At 40.8% G+C, this 27,316-nt stretch overlaps 2 protein-coding genes across 5 annotated transcripts in view; one reads left to right on the plus strand and one right to left on the minus strand.

Annotated features, from left to right (window-relative positions):
- Positions 1-3,455, minus strand: part of LOC139049852 (inactive phospholipase C-like protein 1) — a 345,846-nt gene extending 342,391 nt beyond the window's left edge. For all 4 annotated transcript variants that reach the window (XM_070525679.1, XM_070525680.1, XM_070525677.1 and 1 more), the window contains exon 1: positions 3,249-3,455. The gene's annotated coding sequence lies outside the window, so the exon portion shown is untranslated. The remainder of the gene's footprint in view (positions 1-3,248) is intronic.
- LOC139049853 (endoplasmic reticulum metallopeptidase 1-like) overlaps positions 1-27,316 on the plus strand; it is a 60,406-nt gene that overhangs the window by 21,148 nt on the left and 11,942 nt on the right. The window contains exons 2-12 of the mRNA XM_070525682.1: positions 6,107-6,234; positions 7,514-7,619; positions 9,316-9,462; positions 9,798-9,890; positions 15,366-15,596; positions 17,596-17,861; positions 19,910-20,120; positions 20,937-21,127; positions 22,981-23,133; positions 24,036-24,235; positions 25,173-25,288. Of these exons, the coding sequence (XP_070381783.1) occupies positions 6,107-6,234; positions 7,514-7,619; positions 9,316-9,462; positions 9,798-9,890; positions 15,366-15,596; positions 17,596-17,861; positions 19,910-20,120; positions 20,937-21,127; positions 22,981-23,133; positions 24,036-24,235; positions 25,173-25,288 (1,842 nt within the window). The remainder of the gene's footprint in view (positions 1-6,106; positions 6,235-7,513; positions 7,620-9,315; positions 9,463-9,797; positions 9,891-15,365; positions 15,597-17,595; positions 17,862-19,909; positions 20,121-20,936; positions 21,128-22,980; positions 23,134-24,035; positions 24,236-25,172; positions 25,289-27,316) is intronic.

Below are 27,316 nucleotides of genomic sequence, written 5' to 3' on the forward strand. Positions count from 1 at the left end.
TTCTCCCGGTATTTTTCCTATTTACTGGCCACTTTATCCTGCGGCAACTGCGCCTTCATTGCCTGCCTGTGCTTTCGGGATGCTTTCTGTCGTTCGGCAATCGCTTCTCGTATCTCCCTGTTCCACTAGCTTTTCGGTTTCTTTTTTCCTCTCCAACGAACATGTTGTTTCTCCTTCCGTATTTCCGTCTTTGTTACACTTAAGAGCTCACTATATTCCCACTCTTTACTTGGCCATTTGCCAAGTTCTTGCTCGACTCTTGTGACTATATTTGTTATGTCTTCAGCATTCAAATTTGGATTGGCTATGTTGCGCCCCTTGCTCTCTTTCCCAACTACGTATCCCATTTCCAAAATGATACGTTGTTGGTCACTCCCTATGCTGCTATACAATTCCTCGTCAATGACAATTTCTCTCAACTTATCATTAATTCCTTCTGTCATCAGACAGTAATCGATGGTTGATTACCAGTTTCCCACTTCCCACGTGATCTGCCCTTCACACTTACGCCCTGTATTCAAGATAATGAGGTTATGTTGCTCACAAAGGTCTAGCACTGACTTCCCGTTGTCGGTATAGCCATCTAAATTCTGTATGTGGGCATTCACGTCACCTAATAGGATAATTTCAGCACCATTCCCAAAACTCTTAATATCAGCGCTTATGCATTCCACCAGCTCTTTATTTTTCTCTGTGCAATTATTTCCGGTCCACAAATACGCAACGCCCAGCCACGTTTTTTTTACCACTCATTGTACCTGATAACCAAAGATGCTCTTGACATTTTGAATTTACTCTTTTCCATTTGGCTCCCTGATGGATGAGCATTCAGACTCCCCTTCCCTTTCTTTCTGACTTAGTTATGTTGCACCCTTCCCATACATAATTCTCAATCACTGGCGGCTCTTCTGAGTCTCTAAGGCGCGTTTCTCTCACCGCATACACCCCTATTTGTTCTCTATTTAACTGTTCCTCAATCTCTGCCCACTTTTCCTTTCTTCTGCCGCCCTGCATGTTTATGTAGCCTCTTGCATGGTGAGCTCTCCTTCTTGATTTCCTCCTTTTTCTGTTATCGACGGCGATGCTCTTCTGAGGTTCCCCTAGGGGACCTTCTTCATTACTACCTACTCTGGCCTCCTGAGCACCCGTGGGCCTCCTAAAAAGCAACAGCGGAACCACCAAGTCGCCAGCCCGCTTCTCGTGCCAACCTGTCATTGAAGTGAATCCTGTCTCGTTTAAAACAACCACACCTTCTCATTTCCCTGTTTACTTCGACAACCTCGAAGCCTTTCTCTCGGCTCATTTTCCATAACGCCTCATTAGCAGCCACTACGGCTCTTTGTACGTGATTGTCACGTACAAGCACCTCCGGCACTGCGCACACCACGATCTGCACCTGAGGGAATAGCTCGCGCAAGTTGTCCACCCCCTTCGCCAAGCACTGGGCTAGTCCTGTCCCTTTCCTGTTTAGGACGTCATTTAGCCCACCTGCTACTATGACAAGGTTGCGCACGTGGGCATTTTCCGCGGGCTTTTCTTTTGCTCGCTCCATGGCAAAACCAGTGTTCGCCCTGGAAATGTCCCTATCGCCACTCTTTTATCGCCTTTCAGCCTCTCCACAATTGCGTCTGAGCACCCAGCCAAGTTTGAGTCGCAAGCGATAATCACCCTTTCACTCTCTCCTACCTGTCCCTGCTTCCCTTTGTCCTTTTCTGCAGATGTGAGCACCATCTGGTGGTGCTTCAAGGTGGCCTTCTCTGCTTACCTCCTCGCGCTTTCGCTGTTTTTCATCAGTCACTGTGCTCCGCATTTGCTATTTCATCCTCCACTATGCTCGTTCGTTCGGATACGCCGAGGCACGCCGACCCTCAACGCAGGAACAGGGCACCAAATAGCTACGCTCTAAAAGAGGGGACAAAGAATGCATAAAGCCAACACCCTGACGAAACAGGTCCATAGCCAAATAGCCACTCTTCACTCATGACAGCTTGCATACATAGTATAATAGCGGGAGAAGGGAAAAGCGCCGTCAGAAAGCATGCTTCATTTGGGGCATTTTCAATAAAAGAAACACTACTGCTAGACATAGCCACAGTTGCGTACAAACTAAAAATTTTTAAATCAAGGTATGTGATGCGGCACGTTCATACTATTTCTCAAATATGAACACCGTGCAAATTTGTACATGTGGACCACTGACGCAGGGCGTGCAGCCGCACTAAAGCACCGTAGCGTCCAGACATGCGAACGGCTGTCCAGCGAATCAACACATCGACCACGATGCGATGCGCCCGTGCCAGGGAATGACAGTGATAAAGTTCTTTCTCGCAGGCTACGAACAATGCCGCACAACAACGCCTCGAGTAAACACGTCTCACTGTGTGTCCTGCGCACTACGTAGACAAACACAAGTGTGCACGTGAGGTGATATTTAGCAGCGCATCTCGATTGTCGTAGGCCGTGAACATCACCGCCAAATATCGTCAATGAACGAACACAGCACAGAAAGCTTCGCACAGTGCGTGGCTTTCAATTCATGCAAATAGCTGCATTAAAAAAAGAGAGAGAGAGAGAGAGAACTTGCGTCAACATCAATATATAACTAGTATTCAAGGTAAGTAAATTAATAAAAACAAAAAAATATTGAGTAAGATATGCCTAGTTTAGCTCAGAGTTCCGTTTTGGCGGGAAAACGATGGGCACGGAAGATCGGTTGCCGCGAATATCCAAGAAATCAGAATTGGCGCTGTATGTAAAATGTATACGAATAAATTGGCAGAATATTCGTTGGTGCTACTACAAATGCTGTACCGCAGTCGTTCTCAAACTAGTAATGTTCCCGAAGCGAATTATTAATCTTCACGGGCGCTCAAACAGTCGGAACTCCACACGGAAACGAGCGAATGCCGTAATGTGTTACATCAAAAAGACCCGAACAACTCAGCGAAAACAGCGGCTTGCCATTTAAGCTAGCTAGGCTCCGTACTGATTAAAAATAGCTCGAAATAACAAGGGACGAAAAAGAAACGATACGAGTGCTTTCTTTCATGTATTTCTTTCTCGTCCGTTGTTATTTCGCGCCATTTTTTACCAGTATGGAATACTAACGCGCCTAGCATTCAGTACTTCTTGGTTTCGTGCTTAAACGCGTGCTCAATCAATTTGCGCCTTTGACGGAGGAATGCTCAACCTGGCAGTACTAGACGAGACAAGGCAGTATGGTAGACGAGATCCTCGATCGTACTTACCTCTCTCGGAGTTCCCCGGCGGCGACATCTGAGAGACCATAAACTAAAGCCGAAAACGGCGGATGTCCTGAACATGGTCAAGCGAATGAACAAAATAATCCAGACCTGCTGCAACGGAAACAACACCGTTGAATAAGTGTTCTGTTATTTGTTTTACCAGTCGAACCGCTCCACTTGCCGGACCGAACATCGCGCGCGAAATCACCTGACGCAGTGAGTGGTGGCATATAACTATGGTGGTGGAGCAGCGCATGTACACGTATCCAGCCGGCGCGGGAAATACATTTTTGCAACCTTGAGTAATAAATGCCTCAAAGTCGTGTACGACATGTGTGGTCAGTCGTGGTACGCTAACAGTTTCGCAACTGGTTACATAGTTGTTCTTTACGAAGGTCAGCTAGCTCGGACTACTTGCTCTCGCGCTGGGCTGGGCGCTGCGGAATTGCAGATGGTTGCGGTTCTTGTTTTCAGCATTGCGGGTCACGATTGTTTTTCTCGCGCAGGCTCACGCCCGCACAGCCAATTGATGGTTGACAGTTTAAATACGGAACGACGAAACTGCCACAGCATCACATGTATATGCATGCCGCGTGTCATACATAAATACAAAAGGAATTAGCTAGCTACAGCTAGGACACTCAAAGTGAGGAAGTGTGGTAAAGCTGACTTTACATTGATTTATCACCATATCCACGTACAGCCTCCTTCAATAAGGCATTTTGAACCACCTGTCCGCTGTAGATCAAACACCATTGGAGCTGAATCCCTGTTCCTGGGTGTGGCTCGATAAAGCATGAATAATGAGTTTGACCTTATGCAGAGACATTTCCACCTGTCTGCTGTTTTGTTGAAGGTCACTCTGTTGCAATATGCCACGTACATGTTTCCTGGTTGCCTCGTGTGTGTGTGTGTGTGTGTGTGTGTGTGTGTGTGTGCGCGCGCGCGCGCGTGAGTGTGTGTGTGTGTGTGTGTGTGTGTGTGTGTATCACGCTAGTACGATAATAAAAGCCTGTGTTTTCAGTAACTTAAAGCATTAGCTTCTGTGCGGGCGCGTTTTGCCAGTGTCAATGAGTGCATTTGACATGTTGGGCTGTTGGGCATATATGTATATACCTTGTTGGCTAAATGTTATTAAGGATGCTTCATGCACGCGTGAGAAAATTTGCCAGAAAATAACTTGGCTGAAACAACATCGTTTTGTTTGTGCCAATGTCTATCTCACACCAATTAGGCTGAAAAAAAAGAATATGAAGCTTTATTTTGCTGGTATATATTTTGCGACTGTCATAGTGTGTTGTCTGAACACCAAACTTTTTCAGCCCTTTTTTTCTGCGGCCAAGTAGGAGTTGCAATTAGCATGCATGGAATGTTGCCATTCTGTAGCATATGACGTATGGTATAGCACGTACTTCATTCTGCATTAACATTGCAGCCTTAGATTTGTTGCTACAAAACAATGGCACAACATTATGTGCGGTAGCACTTAATTCTGCATTAAAGTTGCAGCCATGCAACGAAACAATGGCACAGCTAGTGGGAGTGGGGAGTGACGTTAGACATTTTTAGAAGGTTACCATATATAATTACATTCAAACAAAATGCCTGCATGAGAGAGGGGAAAAGCAGCATTCAACAGCAACAAAATAATTCTGGGAGCTATGTTTATCATACTGAGAAAGTGCGGGAGTATTAAAAGCATAAAGTATAACTAATTCAATTTGTCTAACTAACCATTGTTCTGGCAACATAGTAAAAATGGTTCATTCATCCATACAGGATTCTAAAGCAGGCTTAAAGATTACAATTTATTTATCTATTTTGTGAGAGATAATGCAGTAATCAGCAGACAAGTGTATATATTAAATGAAACACAGGTTTAAGGTATCTATAATGTGTTAATGGTGATAAGAAAAAGCATGAGCTAGGCCAGAGCCTTGATATGTTGGAGTAGATGGGAGTTCAGTAAAAAAAGTTCGAGCCAGGTGAGAAATTTAGGGTTAAATAAATACAATTTGTACTGTAATAATTTCTGGTGTACCTTGCAAAAGCCTTTGAAGATTCTTAAAAAAATAAAACCATGTGGCAAATAAACTGTAGTCAAGGACTATGTTTAGATTATTTGTGAGCAATACAAATTGTTTCACATGATTAGGTTTCCTGAAACCCATGTTGTGAACATGTGAAAAAAGTGTTAAATTAGAGAAAATTGAAGTGAACCATTTATTGAGTAGGGAATGCTTGCTACCTGAACGTGCCGTACGTATTGGCTCAGGCTCAGTGTCTGTGGGCTGCTGTGCTGCTGAACAGGAGGTTGCAGGTTTCTGTTGGGGCACCTGCATTTTAATGGGAACAAAATGAATTTTAAAAGAACTCAGGTAACCAAAATAAATTGGGAGCCCTCATAAATGGCACCTCTCATAGTTTCTGTGTTTCCTTTGGATGCTAAACCCCATGAATCAATTGTTGTTACCTTATATATGCAGTGCAAGTCACATTTTCTACTTCTCATTGGTCAGGTTGAGAGCCATTATCAAGTGACAACTGAAGGATCTTTGTTATTGTAATGGCGGAATGAGAACTACACTTCGAAAACATAATTCTAATTGAGCCAAAACTAGGGAATAAAGAAGGTTTTAGCTTTCTAATTAAATTTTTTGCTAGACAATTTATAGGTAATTGAAACCATTCCGAAGTAGTGAAAAAGTTAATGGCGAAGTAGTGGAGATTGCTAAAAATTTGACAACTTTATTGAGAATGCTTGAGCACAGCTGGTTAGAAGCAACGCTGTTTCCTGCACTGTAAATAAGACTGTTTGAGTAATATATTTTTAATAGATGTCCTCCATTAACTCGTTTCAGGTGCCAGCGATGATTCCATTGGCTGTGCCATTATGCTGGAGATCCTTCACGTCCTTTCAAGGAGGAAAGAACCACTGCCCCATCCCATCATTTTCCTGTTTAATGGGGCAGAAGAGAACATCCTGCAGGTTTGTGCTTAATTTGTTTCATTGTCTCTTCCTCTAGTGTCTGCGCAGACAATTGGTCTTGTCACTTTGCCAGTGCTTGCCACGTGCACACAATGATCTGACAGCAGACAATTCATCTGTCTACTTGTCAGGGATGGCAGGTCTTTTATAAATGTCATTGTGTCCGACTTTTGTGAGCAGACTAACTGTCTGTCATAGCATGTCTGCTTTTGCATAGCAATGTAGGTCTATGTGTTTATGAAAGGTGACGTTGGCCATCCACCTTGAAGTAGAATGTATAGCTACAGGCAACAATCAGGTCAATACCAATCTTCTCATTTCTGAACGCCTCTCCGCCTTGTGAATTTCTGCAGAACTTGCAGGGCTAAAGATTATGCGAATCCTAATGCATTAAAGGTGTTCGACTCTGGTTGCGTCAGTCTTCCTTGTGACTACAAACTTTTGATTTCCACAAGTTCGAAAATCCCCGAGTTGCATAAGATGTGATTAATGGCAAACTGTGATACAGCTGCTGGTAATGAATATATATCTGGACATATGAAGCATACCTAGACTATACAGAACCGAATATGAACTGAGTACATCAAAGCTTGGTATAATGAACACAGATATTGTGAATTATTGGGTATAACAAAGTAAATTTAAAATGACAATGCCCGCGATAGAGAAAAATGGAGACTGTGATCTACAAGAGCCAACCCCACAACTGAGTGGGACTAAGGCCGAGGAAGAAGAAGAAATCTTGAATGTTTATTGCAGATATCATGTATGTAAAGAATACATGCTTATAATAAATATCAGATATAACAAAGGTAGTGTTATGTCAGATGCAACTTCATAATATCAAGGTTCAATGTACTAGTTCATGTAAATCTGGTGAAAACAGTGTAACAGTGGTGACATTGTGTTCTAAGACAGCTGCAGTTGGTTTGCTACTACATGTGAGACTTCGATATTGAGACTTAGGTATATTCAACTCCTATTATACTTTGATTAGCTTTCGGCCACATGAGCTGCTATATTTGGTTTTTGCGGTCCCTGGCATACAAACAGCAGTTTGACTAAAAGCTTAGTTCAAATTAAACTATTTTACAGGGCACTGAAAACTTTGTATATTGCACAGCTGCACAATTGTTCACTCCCTAAACACCCCGTAAAATAAAGTGTCAGAAAAGGTAATAAAGACACAGAACAGAAGAAAAAAAATGTTTGAACAGCACGGAACACACCTCACATTTTCTTTACTTATTTTTTTTTTTCTTTGTGGTCTCTGCTTCAGGGTTCACACGGTTTTATCACGCAACACAAATGGGCAGAGGAGGTGGCTGCTTTTGTGAACCTGGAAGCCTGCGGTGCAGGTGGCAAGGAACTGCTCTTCCAAGCAAGTAAGGTGCCTTTGTAGGACTTGCCTTGATAGTGACATGGCTACGCATTCTACTGCTGAGCTTGAGGCTGTGTATTCCTAGGCATGGCAACTGCTTCTTATGCGGGTGTGACAGGAAAACTACGATGTACTTAGATTTAAGTGTATGTTAAAGAACTTGGTCAAAATTAATACCCGCTTCTATACTATAGTGTTTTCATGAAGCCTAGCTGTTACTTTGGGACGTTGCACTAAATTTGATCGTTCATTCATTTGTTCATTTATTTACTCAAGATGTCATTCTATTGAGCATTTCCCTTGTATTGAGAGCTAACTAGGTATACAGGAGCGCTTCTTTCGCAAAGCTTGAATTAACTGTGCAGTATCAGTTCTTTGATCTGTCAAATTAAATTGAACTAGCAGTGTTATAGTAGAACTTGGACACAAGAAAAATAGATGGGATGAAACACTGTGTTCAGCTTTTGCATTGTTGATCTATTTAATAGCCAAGAGTTTGACAGAATACCATTTGGCAAGGAGGGTACATACTGAATTAAGAGGAAACAAGCACTCGCCAAAGTAAGGAACAATAATAATGATGTAAGTGCTCTTTATTATTATTTTCACTTATTTTGGTGAGTATTTTTTTCATCGCTTCAGTGATGTTAGTTTATTTATGCCCAACCAACTAGCCCAAATTTGCACCCTCCTAACCTGTGCTGTTCTTCATGCAGTCATGGTTTCAGACGCACGATAACCTTTTTACATTCTTTTAAATGACTTCATGTTGTGTTTGAGACATTTCTTTTTCTCTTGCACAAATTGCACAGATTACACAGAGAGGTAGTATTTCATGGCTATATTGTTTAACATCAACTTCACGTTCTGCACTTTCCTCTTTCATTCAGCATTAACTTCAATTGCCTGTTGTATGTGACAATTTGGTACCATAAAGTATCTGTTGCAGTGAAAGAAATAGTGGTGCCATGTGTCATTGTTAAGGTTCACTAAAGCACTTCCATGCTTTGCTATAGCAGTGATAAGCATGTATAAACAGTAACACTCATTTGTTGCTAAGGAAATGTACATTTTTCCTCTAGCCTTACTGCAAAAGATATTCTGTACACTGCTACCTGAAGTACTTGCTTCTGGGCTAGTTGGTTAAGCATATCAATTACTGTGATTAGAGCCCATGAATAAAGCACACATAAACATGCACTGGAGTGCATTGTGTACTCCACTTTGCGTATCTATGTCTGTTCTATTTTTGCACTCAAATGACAATAATTGAAATGCTCCCTCTGAGCAAAATCTGATTGAATCATATACTGTTTGTACGACTGTGTTGCTTGTGCGAGTTAGTGGATTATAAAGCATTAGGTCTTTTTGTTATGTCTTGAATGAGTTTTCTTGTATTCCTATGTTATCTTTGCACTGACTTATTGTTTTAGTCAGTAATACGACTGCATGCTCACTTCTTTATTTATATCTTAATGGATCTTAATTAGCCTTAGGCTAGGGATTCAAATGTTCAAAAATTCTAATACAATATATTTTTGTATGTAAATTAATTGTGAATAAAAATTTGATTCAGTGGTGAATGTTCCACTAGTTTAGCTAAAGGAGTTATTTATAATTGCCTGCCTTGTCTACACAACATTCAATATTTCTAGAGAGCTTAGTAAATAAAATGTTGAAATTTTTCATCTCTTTTGTAGGTCCCAGTGATCCATGGTTGGTGAAAGCATACGTTGATGGTGCTGTGAGACCGTTTGGCTCCATCGTTGCAGAAGAAGTCTTTCAAAGTGGCCTTATCCCTTCTGACACAGATTTTCGCATCTTCAGAGATTTTGGGGGCATATCAGGCAAGTCACTTTCATCTGCCTTGGTTTATTGCTGCTAAAGCAAAGCTGAGGTGTGTATGAGAGAAGAAAAAAAAATTGTAGACTCTGGCCTCACATTTTACGTTTGTTTCTTGCTTCACTATTAATCTAACCCAGAGTGCTTAAGTGCTCACAGTAGCTCTCTATATGTGCAGCCTTATTTAATTAAAAAGTTAGATTATATGTGAAAATCTTGCAAAAGTTTCTGCTGAAGATGCTGTTTACTGGAGCTTTGTTTGCAATGCAAGATGTTTAGGCACAAGTTACTGGTTGCTTGGGATTCAGGCCTCATGTTATCTCTCATGACTTCTCCACAGGCCTTGATTTTGCCTTTGCCAAAAATGGCTACGTGTACCATACAAAGTATGACAACATGGACTACATCCCAGATGGCTCAATTCAGCATGCAGGTAAGTCCATGTTCTTCATACCTGATCCCATGATATGGTTCAGTACCTGCCACAGTAGTTCAGCGCCCATGGCATTCTGCTACTGAGCATGACGTTGCGAATTCAATTCCTGCAACGTTGCACTGGAAAACCGATCAGAACAGGATGAAAAAACTCTTGTACAGTGCTTTGGTGCCATATCGAAGAACCCCATGTAGTCCAAACTAATTCGAGGCTATCCACACAGCACCACTCAGGGCCTCTGGGTAGCCTTGGGATGCTAATCTGGTCTACCTCATCCGTTGGCATAGCCAGGATGGGAGAGGTTGGGGGTGTCGAACCCCCTTCCCCCTTTCCCACGGAACAGAAAGTTTCAGGAGGTGGGCTCCGAAACAGCAGCATGAATGGAAAGCTTGAATGTGAAAGTAAGTTGAGGGCTAGTTGCACTCCAAGGGGGCGGGGGGGGGGGGGGTGAAGGCGGCGTTGTCACGGGGGTGATCCTCTCTCCCATGCACAGAACATTGCGACCCAACTCATGGCGCACCTTTACCTCATTCCGGATCGTGTTAACCATAAATGCTGAGGGCGAATCAGCGCTAAAAATTCCACAGTGAGACAAATATGGGATGAGTGCATGCATAAAACTTCGAGGCATTGTTGCTCCCCATCAGGCCTTCGCCTCGTCGAAGAGCTTTTCATTTCTGATAGTTGACCGATTCATCGGCCGCACTGCGTGGAGGAAAAACATTCCAAACATATTGTCACTTGCTTGTCTAGGAAATACATAATAAGCACCCTCACCCTCTCTTCTTTTTTTTCCTTTTTCTTTCCCTTGCCTCTGACTTTCATTAAGTTAATAAGCTTCAGAAAAGCTTGCGGTTAGTCTAGTTTGTACACGCTGTTAAGAATGAAAATAGGGCAAGAAAACAGAACAAGAAAGAAAGACCTACAGAATGCTGATCTGCACACAGCAAAATATCAAGGTTGGGGTGCTGGGCCAGGAAAGCTAAGAAACCGCCACAACAAAGAGGTGGGAGGGCAGGTAGGTGAATGGCCTCGAAGTCCATGCAGAAATAGAAATATAAGATTGTCAGGGGCCACTGCACCTTTGAAAAACCCAGTGAATGTTAAAGAGTGCGACAGCGACTAACAGAAAATAATTTTGATAAGGTGAGTGGGGCGATGGATACGAGGAGGGGAGGGGGACATGCATAAAAGATGTCAAGAACGAAGTCGGCAGTTAATTATGGACATAGGGAGAGCGTCTAATTGCTGCCTGATCGCTCAACATCAGACAGCTGTGGCCAGTCGCTTAGCTGTGGCCCACCTATACTGTTGTAACACGTGCTGCTTGCTGCGGAGAGACCATCCTAACTAAACATCTCAGCAATTTTTAGAATAGGCAGGTGTCAGGAAATACGACACTTTCAAATCTCTTGAAGCTACTGGCCCATATTTTACTGTGAACTACGGATGCCGTAATTTTTACAAAGGCTTCTAAACAGGAAGCAGCCCTGCTTTGGTCTGTCTGCCTCATCAATTCCTGAGTGCGATCAAATAACAATATGCATCGCGTGACCACTAAAATACCATGATTACAATTACTTCCAAACATCTATTCAAACAAGTCGAACCGCAGGTTATTGAAAGTGAGTGAAATTTGCATCATGTGATACTATCAAATTTCCACCACAAAGTTTCGTTCCTGTACTTTTAAATCTAGAAAATATAGCGTGCCTACAATGCCAAAAGCGCGATTGAGTGATAGGCAACTTGCAATATAGTACCCTCCCTCTTCCGTACATAGCTGTCGCTGTACCACTAACTAGAAGATCTGACTGGAAAACTGTTACTTGGGCTGCAACGAGTCTGGCCTGCAAACAATAAGACACATGGCAGTGTGCTGTCTTGTTTTTATTTGGCCCCGTTTTTAGCGCTGTTTGTTTTTTGAAGTCAAGTACCTGCTAAGTCATTGACATACATTATATGAATGCATCAATTTGTAAACAAAACTTTACATTTTTTTGATGTCATCATCTTTAAACATAGCGTATGGGTGATAGCATAATTTGATGCAAAATGACTATATGCCTTAGCAATGAAAAACTTTTGTCAGAAGTTCAGTGAAGTGTTGTTTCAGCTACCCAAAAACATGCATCCGTCATCGTTGTTAAAGCATTCTTGTCCGTGGAGTGCTACGAGTTTGTCTTTGCGTGGTGTACAACCTCTGCAGAGAGGAGAGAGAGACAGACATAGGTGAAGGAAGGGGAGGAGTGGTAGTTTAGGTGGAGACCCCCCTGAAATTACTACACCACTGACCTTATCGGTCTGTCCATCTGCACATTTGTCTGTCTGTTCAACATAGTGGACAACAAAATGCTATTGTCATCAATGCTTGGTAACGCATTTGCTTACTATGGACACTGAGGCATCTATGCCAGGAGTAAATGTGTCAGGATCACATTCACTGGATTCACACAATGTACACTACAGCGCTGGTTGCTTCATACCGATCAGTCAAAAACGTATGAATGGAGACAGCATAAACAAAAGTGGATGGGATGTGTGCAAACTCAAAAGTCCAGCTGCGAGTTTGTGCAATTGCTGTCATTCTTGCTTTATGTTGTCCTCACTTGTAAATTTTTAATGTACAAGAGTCACACAATTTGCCTACGCACTGCTTGTGAGTGCACCTACAAAAACGAAATATTTTTGGTGTACATGTGTGAACGAAATATCTTGAAAATCAAGAAGGTAAAGTCTGCCTTGATTTCTTTTTCTTTTGCTAGGTAGTTCTATTTAGTCAGGAGAAAGGTTACTTAGCTGCAAAGGCAATTTTGAAATAACAATCTACATACTAGTCTGAATTGTTTTATTGTTTAACTTAGCCAATAACAAAGTAATAAAGCGAGTACAATGTCATATATATACAAGTCATGAAAATCCATATTTAAAGAAATGGAAAGAAAAGAAAGACAACTGTAATAAAGAAAAATAACGCTAGTTCAATACGTGAATAAATTCAAAATAGAATAAAACATGTTTGTCATTGTGGCTACAGTATGTAGAGGGAAGGCTGTACAGAGATTTGAATTTAACATATGAATCAGAACAAGTCTTGATCTTTCAGCACATCATACCCGCATAATGTCTGTGGTCAACTGGTGATAACATATACGAAGGGAAAAAGAAGTCTGTCATGCTGTTTTACAGTTAAAAAGCAAATTTACAGAATAGACAAATTTGTTTAACCTTATGCCATAACACAAGTGGTTTTGACTTGAAGGGGCGCTTTGATACACTTTTTGAACGTAGTAAAAAATGTTGCTTATCTGTTAACGAGGCTCCTTGAACACGTGAGCCAAATATTATTGCACTGCATGTAGCATTCAATTTACACACTCATGTCAAAAGCAGTAAACAGTTGCTTGCTCTCGCATCTGCAATGTCATCATCGAAAGTAGTTGCTTCACCAACACTGTTGACTGATTTCATGATCGCAAGAGCATTCTCAGTAGTACATAATTGCTAATTTTGAGTTGCATAAATGAAAAATATATACAATATCTGCAATCTCAAGAATACAGAAAAATCATTTCATCGTTGCACTGCGTGTAGCTGTGTCTGCTGCACGTGGCCTTCGAGGTGGCAGTGAAGTGCTGCATAGCGCAGTCTACCGTGGCCGGCACGGGGTGCCATGACGAGCCCTTTCGTCGCCATGACACTAAGCTTTTGGCTGGGGCTTTGTCCTCTTGGCTTCTCCACTGTGTAGCTTCCAGCGCACCAGCAGTGACAAAAAGAGAAAGAAAGCCAGGTATCGGTGCAGTAATTCCACTTATGGTTGAAAGATTCAAAAAATTTTTGTGACATGGGATTTGTCAGATGGCATACTTTAGTAGTGAGGCCATTCTACAATTAGTTAGAAAAGTGTTTCAGTGCTCCTTTAATGGAAGATGTTGGTAAAAAAAATTACATTCTTCTTTCAAAAAATTGTTTTTTAGATGTTGATTGCAGAATTATGCTTCAACATTCTATTTTCATGCATAAAATAAATTAAGGTATTTGTTTAATCAGAAAACTATGAAGAGTTATTTTAATCAAGGCATGGTAGTTGTAGGGGCTTCATTTTTCCATTCATGCTCTACGGTTGAGGCTCACAACCACATGTTCTACACAGATGGCGAGCATTTCTGGTATAGCAACAAGCTCCGCTTTTCATCGGTGCTTAGGCAGAGGCTATGCTTCCCACATATGAGAGGCTTACATTTGAAATCCTGTTGTTTATCTGTATTCAGGGCAAACTCCAATATGCAGCTGAGTCCTCTCAGCAGCAAGATTTGGTTACTGTGCTCCAAAACAAGCTTTTCTTCACACATTGTTGTGAAGATGCATCTGCATTTGAGGGTATTTGGAATACATAAACAAAAGAAATAAACAAACGAATGAATGAATGAATGAATGAATGAATGAATGAATGAATGAATGAATAAATAAATAAATAAATAAATAAATAAATAAATAAATAAATAAATAAATAAATAAATAAATAAATAAATAAATAAATAAATTCTATATACTGTAGTAAAACAAAGGCCAAAAAGGCTTTGCAGACATACTACAGGCATTGGGTGCCCTCTGAGTGCAGGAGTTGATCTCTCTGAGCAGCTAGAGAGACCTTAGAAGAATCGAAAGAATCTTTGGAACACAGAGAGCTGAATCTAATTATCATTGTTGCTGTGTAGCAAAGAAAGCCCAGCTGAGGAGGAAGCCTGGAGGAGGAAGCTTGCAAGGGTTTTGAGGGTATCATCTATGCAGTGGGAGAATTTGGTAGCTTTATACTTCCAGAAAGACAAGTCTGCATTGTGGCCTTATTTCATGCAATTTGGGCTGCAAGAGTAGTAAACATGTTTAGATCATTTCAACCTTGTTTTTACATTTCTTTCAATCTTGTGCTGGTTTTTAAGAGTGCAAAAAAAATAATTGCATTTTATTTGACTCGATCTTGGCTAAATTTTTCATGTACATTCACCAGTATGTAAATTTTCGGACTTTACTGTAATTTGGAGCAATTTTGGTCACATGCATTCTAGAAGACCAATCAATATATTTGATAACTACAGCCAAGATTAAATCTTTTTTAGATAATAAGCTAAAGTAAACCATATTTTAGCTTATTTTCAATTATTTGTTTATAAAGAGCAATATAAGCTATAATGGTATGAAGCTAAACCATTGCACAAGAGACCCCACTTTTCCCACTTCAAGGGCTACGAAAAAATAACGAGATAAGATACTGAGAAACTAAAATTGTATTCGAAAAATAGGAGAATAAACTCATTATTGTGCATAAATTTCATCCAAGCAGCTTTAATAATAGTGTAAATGGATTTCTAAGGTGCATATGCTCATAGTTAGACTTCATGCTAGTTATGTTAGCTGTTGGATGTTGAGTGATTAATTCGCATACTGGCTTATTATTTGTATTTCACTGCCCAGGTGACAACATCCTGGGTCTCATTCTTAAGATCCTGGAGGCACAAGAATTAAGTGATGGCAGCTCGGTGGGAGCCAATGGAGACACAAACACCATTCGTGCTGTGTACTATGACTTCCTTGGCATTTTCATGGTGAACTACTCGGTCGCTGTGAGTAGTATCATGGTCAAGCTAATCATCATCATCTCACTTGTTTCCATGGCTATGCGGATGAAAGCTTCTGCGACTGGGGGTGAGTAGTCTGTTGAAATGAATAGTTCTTTTTAGGTGCGAACAGTCAGAAAAATAATTTCATTTTTGCACTGCACGTAGCAATGTCTCCTGCACTGCCGAGATGGCAGTGAAGTGCTGCATAGCGTAATCTACCATGGCTGGCACGGGTTGCTGCGATGATCCCTTAACGTTGTGCAACATTTTTGTAAATCTTCAGCTGCAATCACATGTGCTTTAACTACCGAAGGGAGGCTGCATTTTTGTCAGGTGTTGTGAACCACATTTAGCCCAATCTTCCTCAGTCTGTCGTGTGTACTGTGAACCGAAATAAGTAGTTTGTTGTTGTTAAAAGGAAACTGTATTAGCCCCATCAGTAGGCTCAACCATGTAGGCTCAACTTATGATAAAACTATGACAACTTATGACAACTAAACAACTTATGATAAAACAATACCATTAGTAGTCATTCTAGTGCAGAGAGTACCAAGAGGGTTGACAATAACTTTGACATGTTGCTTTATATCATTGCTGTTAATCGAGTGTTCTTTATTGCGTCAGAAGGCACACTACTCAATAGTAACCACTGCATCTACTTGTATAAAATATTTCTATTCTTTCCATGAAACAACACTTCATCTATAAGAGGTCAAGGTTCATCACCCAATAATTTTTGCAATTATGATGACTGCATGACCTGCTGTGACTTAAATATTTATGCTACAGTTCCAAAATTCTTTTCTCCAAGGCTTGTGCTGCGTTTCCAGAAAAATATGTAAATTTAAATTCATGACCGAAGAGACTAGCTATCTGTGATACCTTTCTTAAACATGTTTCACAGTAGGTGTAACTCTCTTGAAATGATATGCAACTCCAATTCTAGTGGCCTCAGTGCAGGCCTTCTTATAGCTAAAGTGAAAAAGCAGCTGTTACAGAAATGCCCTATACTCAGTGAGAACCCAATACAGTGGAATACACACTTCTGCCCAGCTCAGGAGAAATTGTATAGATGCTGCAGCCAATTGCATTTGCTTATTTCAGTGGCATCACGGTTAGCTTCTTTTCATGTCGGTGTAACTCGGGAACTATGTTTTGGAACACGCAGGCACAGAGGACAGATACAGCAAAGTTTTATAGTTGTAGCTTGTGTACTGAGGTTGTCACCACATGTAGGAATGTCCCTACACATATCGCTGTCATGAACCATCACATATGTCAGGGCAATACGTTTTTAGTTTACCTCCCTATTGGTATGAGCTCTCTAGCCTATGCTGTTTTTATATTGTTTTGGTCACCTGCCTTGGTGACGAGGCTGTATGGCCAGGCACTCACAGCCCCCATAAACCTCACATTTACTTCTTCATCCGTAGCTAACTTTTAACCTGTTATGGTGGCCATGTGTTGGGGCCGCTCTCGACACACAAAAATATTGGCTCTGGTTGGATGTTGTACAGTGCCTGACAAGTGCACACGTGCACCGTTTCTTTTCCTTTGTGTTTTGTGTGGCACCTTTCAGAAACTTTTTCGACTGTTCAAAATATAAATGTGCTTTGCAGTGTCTCTGTATAAAGGCAGCACTTTTGAAGGAATTTGTACACACTTTTTGTGGCATAAAGCACAGGAAATGGCATCACTTTCTATGTGTGTGCTTTATAGAAAGAACTTGTGTGAGTTTAGTGAATCTGAAGATGACATAGATGCCAAAGAGGAATACTAAGCCTTCCAATGACCAGCAAATGTCTTTGGATGAGAGCACTAGAGAGAAAGGCAACATGAAGGACTCTAAAGAAATCGTTCCATTGGTGACCACCCACATGCTGGTAGAAGGCTAGGTACAATAAATAGCCTCGGGAATAAAGAAACCTCTCTGGAATAAATGACTCACTATGTGTTCGCACATGTTCTCTTTCTGCATGGAGTACAAAGTGCACAAAATAGTTGCTGGCTGGAACTGCCGAAAGTAATCATGACCACAAAGGGTGAAATCTTTTCTCTCTCCTAATTGGCCATGGCTGAGACAGGACGAGAGCTGCACCGTCGGGAACTGGCTCTGCAAGTGTGGGGGCGGATTCAGGCCCTCCTGGTGACAGTGTGCAGTTGGGGACTCGGCCTCATGGCCTGCGTGCTTGTGGCCTTGATGCTGACGGCAACCAGGAGCACTATGTCCTGGTACAAGCAACCGTACCTGGTGCTGGGACTCTACTACAGCACCATGATTGCCACCCTCATGGCTTGCCACTGGGGCCTCACAGTGATACGTCGCAGGAATCTCAAGCCATTCACCACGGTCAGCAGGGTAGAAGTAAAAGTGTTAGCACTGAACCCTCTGATGAGCATTAATTGGCACTGCAACTCTTTTTGAACACAGTAAAATTTGTTTGAAATCTGTAGACAATGCTGCTGTGAAAATGGGAGCCAAATATTATTCCGTTGTATGCAGCAGGGAGCCCACAATCTCTCATAAATGTTCGCTGTCTGTCTCCTGCGGCTTTCGAGACACTCTCTGTTATGTCCTGCCTATGATGTCATAGACCCATGCAACGGCCCATAGACGCAGCCATTGGGCAATCGTTCATGACTATGAGTTACTCATGAGTGAAAGCCCCTGGCAAGTGCTTGCACATTTCTCCAATCGTCCGGCAAATGGAAAAACAGCAGTTGTTAACGTATCCCGCCCATCCTCTCACTATTTCTTTGTCATTCTCCGGCGCATTTGCCAAAGGCCAACTTTGAAGAGTTGCCTAAATGCCCATCAGAGCGATGAAAAAAAGTAAGAAAGACACAATAGTTAGGGCATTGCTATTTGCACCACCCCAGCTGAGAGGAAGTATGGCACTGAGGAGAAATGGGGAAAGTAAACATTACACTCTTTATATCGCTGTTGTTATTAAGTACTTTTTAAAGATTTCAGTGGGAATATGATCACTGAGTGATATGCACTCAATTCAGTGTGTGTTACAAAAAGAAAGTGCTACAGGGCCCCTTTAAAGGAGCAAGGTATACCATGTGTCCACTCTGTTTAAATGCATCTGAAATTCTCTCGTTGAATAACTAGTGAATTAGTGTGAATGAAATTTGCATAGGTTGGTATGCTCAATAACAAGTACACTGACTCATACTTGCTTCACACTCATGTGTGAGATGAAGTGTTGGTGAATGATAAAGGGAATGAATGGGTTTGTGCATGAATGTGAGTGAATGCCAGTTAACATGAGTATGAACAAAAGTAATTAAGTGACAGTGAGTTTCAGTGGATGTGAGTATGAACATGAGTGACTGTTGGTAATTGGGAGTGGACACAATATATGCATGAGTAGGTGCCGGTAAGTGTGAGTCAAAGGTGACTATGAATATGAGTGAGGATGAGTGGGTGTAAGTAGGAATGTGAGTGAGCACCAATGAGTGTGAGTACACATGATTTTAGTGAGCACAGAGCCTGAAAAAACACTGGTAAGGGAGTATCCATTTATTCTGCTCGGAAAAAAAAAAAAAGTTCTATTCTAGTAGCCATGTGAAGCGATTTTTCTAGACTTCTGTCTTTTACGAAAATTAAAGAAAATTAAAGAAAAGCTAGAAAAATTAAGCTTCAAGTTAATAACTGTGTACCTGTGCAATAAAAACAGATATACCACTATTAAAGTCCTGCAAAGTGATTCATTATGATGTTTAAAATAGAGATAATTGATGCATTATACAGTGTTCTTAAATTTATCAGTAAGTTGTGCATATAACCATTGCAAAACTTGTACAAACAATGCAGTGGTCATTATTTCAACTCTGGTGGCAGTTTCTGTTGTTTTCTTTAATCTTATCCCCAGGTTCCTAGGACTGTTTTTGATTGCAAACAAAATAAAAATAACAGTACTTGTTGATATATGTGACAATATATTGTCACATGTATATTTTACTTTTGTACAAGACTGTTTTCCACTGGATCATCACTGCTGTCAAGTTGTCACTCAGCAGAAGATGCACCTATTGTATCCAAAGTTTCTCGAATGTCACCAATTTCATAGTGAAATTTTTGTCTAATCTGATTGTGTGCACAACACGAATGTAGTTGATTGTTCACAAGCACCAGCAATTATTATGGATGTGTGGTGATGCTTGTATAAATAGCAGACAGACTTGACCTGTGAGATTCAGATTCAATGACCAATGTTTCTGTTCACAGCTAGCATTGTGATCCAAGTGCTGCTTGTCTCTCTGGATGCATGTTCACCTCATAAGAGTTAGATTTCTAACTTGCACTTTTAGAAGTGATTGGTTTTTATCACTATCACTACAATGTGATGGTATACAAATGCTATAGAGGAGTTGTCAATACATCTGCAGGGGCTGAAGGTTCTGGGTGAAAGCAAGGAATGTGATGACTGGGACGTACTCGAGCGGTACCTGGATGCCACCCAGCTGCTGTGGCTGGCACTGGTGTTCTGGTTGTCGTCCAAGAACATACTAAGTTATTACATCCCAAACCTTTGGGCCGTCTGCACAGGCACAGTTGTGTCCATACTTTCCCACTGGACATTGGGAATGGGCCGAAAAGGTATGGATGATTCAAAGGCTAACTGGATTTTTTTTTGCATTCATTTCTCATTTTGGCAGGCAATCAGATCAAGTATTTATTTCAAAGTGCAGTATAGAAATGGATGCCAGAGCCAAAAAAAATGGTTTAAGCATTTTTGCAGGTGTCAGATCAGGTCAATTTATTTATTTATTGTTGTTTCCCATGGACAACAACAGAATGGAATGCACTACCTGAACACGTCGTTGCTAGTAGTTAAATTGATATGTTTATCTCAAGACTAACCAATTATATTTCTCTACTGCCTTATCTTGAAAAATTAAATGTATGTATCGGTGTTTTTCATGTCAGTAATGGTTCGTGGTAAGTTTTCTTTTTTTTAAATATGTTTATACTACTATTAATACCTTTGTGTATACGAATTGCGTACATTGACATGACTTGCAGGAAAGTGTCTGTACTGCCTTTATTCTTTGTCCACAATATTTGGAATTGTTATTAACAGAAACTGTTAACCATGTTTGATACTACTTTCACAGTTGTATTTGTGTCCCGACCCTGCTACAGCCTTATATATAAGGCTAGCAGTATGTATTAAATAAATAAATAAAAATAAATTACAGCATAGAAATGGATGCCATGGCAGAAAGCTGGTTAAAGCAGCTTTAGTGGGCCTCCTTGAGTAGAATACAAGAAAGCATCGAAATCTGCAGATCTGATGAGCATCAGTATGGCACCAAAGTATATTTGCCAACATATGAATTACCAAGGCTGTGCTCTCAGTGATTTCTTCAGGGCTGTCAAATGGTGTTTCAATGTGTCATACGCTCCATGCAGGTGAGAAAAGAGGCCTTATGGTTGCCATTTTGGGTGCCGTATTCCTTCCACTGCTCCTCACTGTCTACCTGAGCTTTAACATCCACATGGCCATTGTGCCCATCATGGGCCGCAATGGCACCCTGGACAACCCCGAGATTGCAGTGGCAATCATGTCGGGCATCCTTGCCATTGCCTGCACGTCATTCGTGGTGAGCATAAGTCTGTCCTTCTGGACCAATGCGGTGAAAAAATGTACTGCTGAAACATGGGACACTACAGAAGAGACACTTACAGTATCCTAAGACAAGCTGTGACAACACAGAAGCCGGCAGCAATCCAAGCCATGGTGAGAAAAGGGAGGAATAAAGTAGACACCATTTTCAATAAAATTTGACAGCTCCTATGACTTCTGTCATTATGTAATATTGAACACAATGCAGGGCCAGAAGCACTTTATTTTATTGTGTCCCATGTTATAGCACAACGTAATCTATTTATAACCTGCTTTCAAGAGTACAAGCTGCTGACAACCTTTCACCAAATTCAGCCAGAGATGAGTACGAGACAACCAAGCCTTACACATAAAAATGAATGTACTTACTAAACTTGCTGCTATGGGGTTTCTTGTAATTGCATGGAAGGAAAATTGGTTTTGCCACACTGTTGTACGCATGGGAATGCCATGAAGTAGTGGCTTTGGATTGACATCTTTCATGGAGAGCCAGTACACCTTGAAGGCACGTCTGGCACATCTGGCGAACAGTGTTATGTCTGTTGCAATGGTCATCTCTTTACTGAAACAATACATGAAATGCTTATATTTTAGAGTGAAGCTGCTAGCATCTAGTTGGTTGGTTTGGTGCATCCTCACAGGAAAAGAAATGCTTTCAGCAATTAAAAAAGACTTTCAGGATATTTTCGAAGTGAAAAGTGCATGCTTATATTTTAGAGTGAAGCTGCTAGCATCTAGTTGGTTGGTTTGGTGCATCCTCACAGGAAAAAAAATGCTTTCAGCGATTAAAAAAGACTTTCAGGATATTTCCGAAGTGAAAAGTGCATGCATTCTTTGGTATCATGCATACAACATACAGCACAGCATTCATTTCAATAAAGAACAAGCACAAAACAAGCATTCAAATCACGTCAGTGATGATAAGGCACTCCTGATAACCCTGCAACGCAAGTAGTGCTCCCTGCAAACATTTCCCGGCAAAGACTACTGTTGCGCAAGCTGCTGTGGCGACGGAAACTTGTGACATGGAGAGTGACATCACTATAGCCTTTCATGTATAAAAGATCCAGCCTAGCAACTGATTTCATTGTTGTTGCAACACTGCTATAATTAAGCAACGCATAATTGGCACTCCTGATGGGCAGTGTGAATACGAGGAGTGGCAAAGGGAAAAGAAATGACAGTACAACCAGTGGCAGCTTGCTGTCAAAATTAGCATTACTCCCATTACTGTCAGTTACCATTACTACCATTACTCTAAAGGAATAAAGCATTGCATACCCTCCTCAGCAGCTGTAGTGGTGGTTTTCAACAGCTTCGATGGGCATCCACTCTCACAGGGCCGGGATGGCGAGTCAATATTTTGCTGTAGTGTTACAAAGTAAAAAAAAACTTTTTATTCAATTGAAAGGCCTTCTGCTTGGTTGTCAAATGATATAAAACGTGAACAGTACCAACGGGCTGCCAAAGTGGGTAGAAAGCCAACAAGGTCTGTGCTCAATGTGCACCAGCTTTAACCTTGTCTTTCTGTTTTCTTCGCTTATTGTGCAATATGTGAGTAATCTTTAGTTCTAGATTTGGTGTGGGTGAACAAAGATTTTTTATGAAAGCTTTAGTTGGAGAAAGCTTTAGTTGGAGAAAGCTTTATTTGCACAGCCATGAGCATTGTTTAGGCCAAGTCACATTCACAACAAGCCTCGCACACCAATATCCCGGTATTCCCATGTTCGTTCAGTGCCACTTAAGAAACTCGCATACATGATGGTTCCAGGGCTTCCGCTAAGTATTATTGTCCGAAACTCTGATTGCTGTCCTGGTGTTTTCCTGCAGGTGCCACTCACACACGTGTCACGTGATGGCTGGAAGCCAATAGCCGTCCTTTCTGGGTTTGTTGCATTAAGTATGCTGGTCGCCATAAGCCCATTGGGATTTCCATTCTCTGCTGCCCCAGGAGAAGTGGCCCCACAACGAATGCTGCTTTTTGTGAGTCTGCACCAAACTTTTTATTTGCCTTCTCTTTCCCCTATACACATGTGCCTCCAATGTTCAATCAATCAATCAATCAATCAATCAATCAATCAATCAATCGATCAATCAATCAATCAATCAATCAATCAATCAATCAATCAATCTTTATTACAGTGCCTAGGAACACCTATTCAACTTGGTACTAGTGCACTTAGCAAGGCATGTCTATATAAAAACCAAACAAAGACACTATGGTTATGTCACATAAAACAGGCAGAGCTATATGTACAGTATAGAGAAGGCAAGTTATGTTGTAAAAGGTAAAGTAGATATTGTGCAAAAGAAGACAATAGGAAGACATATTATACAAGGTAAAAACAGAGACACAGAAGGTAAATGTGCAGCATGAACAATAGATACTGTAAAACTTCAAAAAAATGTATGCAGCAGATGCCGGAACAGTAAATAACAGAGCTGCTGCTGCTGCTAGTGCTACAATAACAACAACCACGACGACGACAACAACCACGACGACAACAATAATAATGACAACAATGACAACAAGAAGGATAATGATGTTACATATGTACTATTTAAGAAGCAACTTGCACTGAACAGGGCAGGGACAGAACTAGATGCAAGCAGTAGCCTCCAGTTCACATTTATATTCATGAAAGATGGTATATGTACAGTGAGATAGTTGTGTTTTCGTTTAAATAGCTTCGAAAAAAATATTTTGCACTTACCATGGCTCTGTTTTTACTCATAATCTGCTACAAGATCACATTGTTTAAATATATATACAGCTGTTGTCTTTGGATTTGTGTTTTGTCTGCAATAGTACACAAGTCAGGTACATGATTTGTTCAGTGAAATTCTTATTCTTAGGCAAGTTTATTGCTTAATGTTTATTTCAGAATGTGGAGCGAAAGTTTTATGACAGGCACCAGAAGATCGTTAACCAAGATGCAGGAGTGTGGGCCGTCCCACTTGACTTCAATGGTCCGCGCACTATTCGGCAGCATATAGGAACAAAGCACAAGATAAGAGAAGTGGACTGTAGTGAGCATGTCTACTGTGGTATGCCATATTACTTTCCGGTCATCACAAAGCTGAAGTGAGTGTGTTTCCATAGAATTGATTGTCCTCTACTTTGTTGATTGCACTTAAGCATGTTTGCACAACAATTATTGCTGCATTTTTACCTCTGCCAATCTTAATATACTGGTGATGGTGGTCATGGTGGTGTTGTTGCTACAGGCAGTGTTAATTTGGCATTTAGCACAGATAATTTTTCCACATGAGCATTGCTGAACAAAAAACAATGTGCACCCCGACCATGTGTTCACGACCATAAAAATGCCAGGATACCCAATGGCTTCGTTTGCATTATGCACGTTCCTTAACTCTGGGGTCTTGTTGCACACACGTAGTATCAGGAAACCCTCTTCTCTACAATTTGCCAAATTATATTTTTATTTGTCTCTAAGGACCATCATCATGTGTAGTGCTCTGCACTGCCCGCTGTCTACGCAGAGGAGAGAATTAGTGTGACCAATCTTGAATGCCTGGGCTTGAGTGGACACCAGTCCTGTTTGGACTGCATAGAAAGCAGGATGGCTTCATAGCAATCAAGCTCTTCAACTATGCATGGCCCACATGGTGAAAATGAGGAAAAGAGGAAGTGGCAGTGAAACGTCTTCTTAGAGAGCTAGTCATCCTCCTTTGGTGTGTTGACTGAGGGTGCCTTTGACAGTGCTTCACTCACAATTGCATCAGATCTTTCATTGCTTCAATATGTTGCTGCTGCTTTGCATCTACATTTCTGCTCATTATTCTTATAGATGGGTGAAGGGCGCTTTCATTGAGTTTGTAGCAGTTGTTCAGCGTCGGGTACATTTAATGCAGACATTATGTGTTTCATCTGTCCGCATAGCATTGTTCTACACACAAAACAACAACAGCAAGACCCTTGGCTGTAGAACATTTAGAATGCTTCTTTTTGAAAGCTGGCTGGTTGCTCTGTTTAATCAAACTTCCATTTATTTTTCTAGAGAGACCTTTTATGTTGACTTTCCCGGGCCCATCTTCGACAAGGGGAGAACATTTCGTCTTCTATCTCGAAACATCACTAAGGCCAATGTGATAATGCTCAGCTTTGAATTTACAGGTGAGAGTGAGCATGACTACACATGGGTGAATTTCTAATGATATGCCTTTGTGTATGTCCACCTAATCATACTTATTTAAAGTACTTGGTATGCCAGAATCTTGCTGTTCACCACAAACAGCATAGGAAAATTGAAAGTGGATTGGAGAAAAAGGAAAAAAAACAATACTTCTTTATCAGTACATTTTTTACTGCAACTCAGCACCATGCATGGCATTGTTTTCTTTTTGTACAGTGATTGGTTATCACCAAAGTATCACAGTTATCATGTTACTCTTTTGCAGGATCTGCTAGTATAGTACTGAAACGCTCGGGCTCATTCTGGTCTTTTTGAAGAAGTAAGATGGGCCATTCATAATCACACCATATACTTGTCACAAATGCCATTCGCGAACCAATATGGCCACCACTGATTGCTCTGGAATGCATCAGAATATATGCATAAATTGTGGATGGCCTCAAGCTGTGGCAAATGATTCAATGATTGCCAAATGTGCTTGCGGCTATAGTTGTCGCCTAGGTGTTGCTTTGCTTCCCATACATTTCCTGTAAACAGTTCTATTCTTAATAATCTTTTTTGCTAGTGTTTCTGCCTGTGAGCTGCCACTGCTGTGCTGGCAGTATTATATTTTGTGTTGCACATATGATATTTTATGTACCATTATATATAATGATATGACATTACATGCTGCTGTATATATTAAGTGTTGTGCATTAGGGGTGTTTGAACAGTGAAATTTTTCAATTGAATTGAATACGATTATTCAGGAAGAACGGCCACCGAACATCAAATCAAATACCCGATATTTTCTCATTTTCAAACATAAAGTATGCGTAGGGTCAGTTTGGTAAAATAAGAAAAATAAGGTTTAGGTACATTATTTGACACATGCATGCAATACTGATTGCAGCTAGACATCCGGACAACTGAGGAGTTTGCAAGTGAGAAACAACTACTTTGGGTTATGTGTGGCACTATTGCAATCTCAGTAGTGAAACAAGGGAACAGAATGTCGCCAAATGCATATACAGTGGTGTGTTCATTGAAGAAGGGAAGTGTGATGCTGCAGCAACACAGGTTGCCTTATAGAGGTTGCAAACATGATGAGACTGGTGAAATGATAAATCGAAACAAATTTGTATCTAGTCTGCCTAAAAGCGAGTCATTCTTATTAATGACTAGAAATTATTAAGTGGAAGCTACCTGCCTTGTGCATTTGCTCAGGAGTTGGTACCCCTGCTCAACAAGACAGCAGAATCATTCAGAACAGTCCTCACTTCCTTCATTCTATCTCGCTTAAGGCATAAGTGTTGTTATCCTTTATATATTTGAAGAAACAAATACTTGACAACTTCAAATAGTAGTAGTTTCTTGAATAGAATATGAATTGAATAACAAGGATGACTTGATTTGTATTCAAATATTCACAAACCCCTATTGCGCTTATATAGTATGCTACGGAAGAAAAATGCTAAGAAAAGGTATTGTGCCCGGGTTTAGCTGACACCATTGTTCACAAATGGATCTCGACGCGAAGTTGATCCTAGACTCCACTGGCTGTAGCACAGTGCCGCCCCTTGGCTGAAGAAGGCGCTCAGCTTCCATGATGCTCCTCGGCATTTCTTAACACATGAAGTTACTCGAGGCACACCTTCACTGAGATGCATATGTGTATAATCAAACCTCAATATAATGAACACATATATAACGAATGGATATATGTAACACATGGATATGACGAATGTAACAAATATGCTTATAACAAATATAGGATGTAACGAAGGTATTTTGTTGTCAGATGCACCTTCATTTTAGCTGCATTTGACTGTAACACCTTCAAGACTTCTTAGTCACAAAATTTTCACTTGGGAATCACCTGGGGAATTATTGAATATTAGTGACCTCTTCAATCAAGGGAATTCATCTGCCTTCTACTTTGCTTAGTATAAGTGGAGTTTCAAGTGATGGAACATTATAGAATATGGGTGTAGGTTTCTTCTTATCAACTCGAATATCTGTTGCCTTTT

This window comes from Dermacentor albipictus, chromosome 9, assembly GCF_038994185.2.
Source record: "Dermacentor albipictus isolate Rhodes 1998 colony chromosome 9, USDA_Dalb.pri_finalv2, whole genome shotgun sequence".
Taxonomy (NCBI): Eukaryota; Metazoa; Arthropoda; class Arachnida; order Ixodida; family Ixodidae; genus Dermacentor; species Dermacentor albipictus.